This window comes from Borostomias antarcticus, assembly GCF_949987555.1.
Source record: "Borostomias antarcticus genome assembly, chromosome: 1".
Classification (NCBI taxonomy): Eukaryota; Metazoa; Chordata; class Actinopteri; order Stomiiformes; family Stomiidae; genus Borostomias; species Borostomias antarcticus.
The window spans coordinates 47,267,608-47,272,121 of record NC_140234.1 but is presented as its reverse complement, the minus strand read 5'-3'; the positions used below and the strand labels follow the sequence as shown (position 1 = coordinate 47,272,121).

The 4,514-nt window shown below is 47.6% G+C and overlaps 1 protein-coding gene across 1 annotated transcript in view; it reads right to left on the bottom strand.

Annotated features, from left to right (window-relative positions):
• Nucleotides 1–658: 658 nt before the first annotated feature.
• The window catches only part of clmpb (CXADR like membrane protein b), a gene marked incomplete at both ends in the record, with an annotated part of 65,052 nt that continues 61,196 nt past the window's right edge, over nt 659–4,514 (bottom strand). Inside the window, 3 exon segments of the mRNA XM_084439098.1 lie at nt 659–995; nt 3,105–3,246; nt 3,835–3,957. Coding sequence (XP_084295224.1) covers nt 659–995; nt 3,105–3,246; nt 3,835–3,957 — 602 coding nt within the window.

The window sequence follows — 4,514 nt, the reverse complement described above, 5'->3', positions numbered from 1 at the left end:
AGAGACGCCATTGTCCCAAAATTAAAAAAAAAAAGGTGTGTTCTTCCCTCATACCCCCTCCCTTAGACCTCAACATGAACTTGCCAGCACCTCCAACACCTGGCTCTGGCTTGTGGATCTCTCTTTTTTCTTCCATCCATCCATCCATCCGTCCGTCCGTCCGTCCGTCCGTCCGTCCGTCCGTCCGTCCGTCCGTCCGTCCATCCATCCATTCATCCCTGTTTCCTCTTTTCCCTTCTTCCTCTGTATGTTCTTCCCTTTGATTGGATGAATAATATAAACGCTCCAGTCGGGCCTTCTTCCCCCTCACTGCACACAGCGCTCTTCCATGAAATGTTGAGAGAGAAAAAGCTCAAAAAGAAGTTCTTATGCCTTGAAACAAACAGAGGAATGGGTTTGGGGTCTCCTTTTTGTTTTGTCTTGTTTTTAGGGGGCAAGCATATTCTTATTTTCCCTTGTTAAGGATGCATTCATTCAAAGTTTTGAGATTTATATTATGGGCTCTTTTAATTACATCCTTTTTACTAGTTGCATTTCTTTGTTTACGGAGTCTGTGTCCTTGAAGTGTGTGTGTGTGGGGGAGGGGGAGATGGGGATCTTATGCATCATCGCAGGAGAAGGATGGGTTGGGGAGGGGGGTGGAGGATCTCTGTTGGTCCTACACAGTTTGAAAGGCCTTGGTCTGGGCAGGAACCATGAGGGTGGGGGGCGTGGGACCAGAGATGTTCCTGGAGTTGAATTTGGGGGTGGTGGGGGGCTCGGGGGTCTTGGGAGGAACCACGGCGGAGTAGGCCGGGGGAGACTGGGGGAAGCCAGGGGGCTGTCCGTTCTCCTTGAGGGTGGCCACGGCCGGGGGGCGGGGGCGGTGGCCGCGAGGGGCGCTGTTGTGCACCATGGACTGCGTGGAGGAGGCGCCGGAGCGGGAGCTGCCCGAGCGGGACGAGGAGAGGGAGTTGGGCTTCACCAGCTTCGCCTTCGGAGCTTCTGCATCCTCCCTGGGAGATGAGAGACACAACACGGAACATGAGTCATTTTCTCTAGTCATGGCCCTATGAGCACACACACACACACACACACACGCACGCACGCACGCACACACACACACACACACACACACACACACACACACACACACACACACACACACACACACACACACACACACACACACACAGCCTATTCTGAGATCCACTGGAGAAATCTCTTATACGAAAATAGCAATGTCTGTTCGGTGATGCATGAGGCACTGCACCTGAGTAGGTAAAGTAACATCTGGGTCTATGGCTCTCATCTGGGTCTAAATCCAACACATTACTTCAGCCTGCCATGACCAACACCACCCACCAACACCAACCCGTTCTCCTACCTACTTTAAGAGGGGCGTGTGCCACCTTAGACTCACAAGTCAGTCTATAAATGCTTTGCACAACTTTCATTCAGATTCTGTCACTTGAAGTGGGTGGAAACAATGAGAGTTAATACAAATAAAAATAAAACTGCATTGCAAAACCAATCAAAGAGAGTTAAAAAGCAACAACAAAATATTTAGGGCATAGCTTTGTTTAGATTTAAACCAATCCAAAGCAGTTGGCGTAGTCTTGTTACTGGCCGTTCTCACCGGCGTTCTAGCGACTATTTCAAAATAAAAATTATCCAGATGTTCGGAAGGCTGAGATCTCAGATTCTCTGGTATGGCGAGACTACATGTACACCACCTAGGCTGGCGAAACCCTCAGAGGACGCCCTTAGTAACTAAACATGGCATGTGCTGTAAACAGGAAACACCTGACGTCTGCATTATTTACACTCCATCATCCCAGACCGGGCTGCATAATTCATCGTAACACCGGCAAATAAGCAACTACATAGACTCTTACTGTGGCTGGGACAAAAATGTTTGCTGCTGTGGAGCCATTAGCTGCCCAGAGCCCCAGAGGATTCAGATCACAGTAACTTGTGCTTTGCGACACAGCTGTGATCCACACATAGGCTTGACGGCCCCCCCTCTTTAGTAGGTCCCCGGAGCAGAGAGATGTGAAAAGGAGCCACTCAGATGGCAATCGATATTGCACTTGACCTTGTGGCATTTATTGCAGACAGACAAACGCCGGCACACATACAGATGCACACATACAGGCACGTGCATAGATAGACCTCAAAGGGGGCTTGAGCACCTGTCGTTCTGGCCTTCTATAGAGAAGAGTCCTTTTTCCGTTTTAAAAATAAATAAATTCCTGTTTGCGCACAGCCTGCCCTGCCAAACAGATATATTGATTGAATCAAAATATCAGGTCGGGAGATTCGTGCTCCCGGGCGATGCCCTCTACCCTCCTCCCTCCCTGGCTTCCTGCCGGAGCAGCGAGTACTGTGTGGCCATGCAAAATTGCACCGAATTGCACACATGCATAGGCATTCGACAGTCGTGAGTCAATCAGTGTGATGAGTTATTTTGAGGCATACATCAGGTATATGGCCAAACAAAGTATACATACACTGTTCATTTTCGTTTTATATTGATAATGATGCCCTTTAGGAATTGCTTGAAGTTGTTTGGAAAGAAGGGTCTATTATACTTCAACTATGTGTCACAAGCTATTGTTGGTGTTGATGTTACCTTTTGCTAGTAATGTGGGAAATGGAAACAGTGGAATATGATTCCTGCCACACGTGTAACATCAGCAAAATAATTATTTGTGATGCCAGCTCAGTTTGTATGTTGGCTAACCAGTTAACTACTGTAAAACCAAGATCCAGTTCCCTGGCCAGTTTAAGTGCATGCTAGTATGAAAGCCATGACATACCGTACAGATGCATAGGATAAGCATCTAGGTAGTTACTGTCGCTATCTATTTTCTATCTATCTATTATGGCTAGTAGCCTATTTTGTTTATTAATGTAGTTACATCTTATACATATTCTGGTAACTAAGTAGCCTACTACATTTTGCCCCTCTAACATCCTCTGCACTTCCCTGCACACATGCACACACACGAGCACATACACCTGTACAGGAACACACAAGCACATGAACATAAAACCAAAACACACACCACACGAATGGACACATGACACATAGAAAAAACACCTGCTCCTGAGGGACTGACCTGATCTCGTTGGGAGTCTCCTCCTCCTCGTACTTCTTCTTCTCCTTCTTGCGGAAGACGAGCCAGATGATCAGAATAATGATGAGGACGCCGAAGGACACGCCCACCATGGCCCCTGCCACTACGCCCATCCCCCTCACGTCTGTGGAGGAGAGAAAGGTACAGATATGCTTTAGAATAGCAGTGTACAGCAGTGTAATATACTGTGCATGAACATGTTTATACTGTACACACACACACGCACACACGCACACACACATACTATGTACACAATGCCTAGCACACTAATCCTAACCCTTCAAAGGAAAATTAGATATGTATTCTAAATCTCCATCATGTTACAGTAACTGTTGTATCAGTCTTACAAAAAAAAGAGATTCATCTAAGTCATTGGCATCAGACATTTGTGCTGTGGTGCTACAGTAGTTATGTCATCTCTTCAACAGGTCACCCCGCTGTGACCGGAAAATCCTGAGCCTTTCTGGAAATCTGTTAGTGTGACATTGAAACATGACTGTTTGAGTGGAGCTGGTGACCAATGGCCACTGTCTTGCGGGCACAGTTCCCTGTGTTGTGTTCCTGAGGTAGAGGGGTGGGGAGGGAAGAGGGCGAGGGGGAAATGAATTTTCCGGGGCCGTGGGAAACTACAGCCATCCATCACCATCACGGCCATGTGGGCCGAACGAAGAGAGGCGGATGGAACGCATACTGGCGGTAGGCTACTACTCACACTGCATGGTAACTTCGATGATGCAGTTCTCTTCGCCAACGTCATTGCTGGCGGTGCACTTGTAGACTCCCGTGCTGTCCTTGGTCAGGTTCCTCAGGGTGACTATCTCTGGGTTCTTGAGGTCTGAGGAGAAAGATTGTCAGCGTGGAACCTACCAGAGGAGAACTCTGGGCCCGTGGTGCTGTTGCACAACGCATTCTCACTGCAGTGGTTTGGTTCATTTGTAGTTGCCTGAAGACCTTGTAGGTTAAAGTTAAAGGCTAAAGGTTAAAGTTAAAGTTAAAGTCCCAATGATTGTCACACACCTGAGCGTGTGAAATTTGTTCTCCGCATTTGACCCATCCCCTGTGGGAACGGTGAGCAGCATGTTTGCTACCTACAATATGTAAACTGGTTTCTGTGTATGATTCTTCATAGGTTTGTGGTATTTCACATCAGCATCTACTGGACCCTGGATTCTATTATATTGTACTTATGGAGTGTGCGTTATGCATTGTGAGTGCGTATTGTAATAAAGCTGTTTGGTAAGATTTTCCCCAGCCGTACATCCTGACCCGGGGCTGCTTGTCTCAGCCACGCCTGTCTGAGTGGGTCAGCTCTGACGTATCACGCCTGCTGGTTAAGGGGCAGAGGAGACAAACTGGTAAATGTTTATGTTGTGCCTCTGAATGACTGGATGA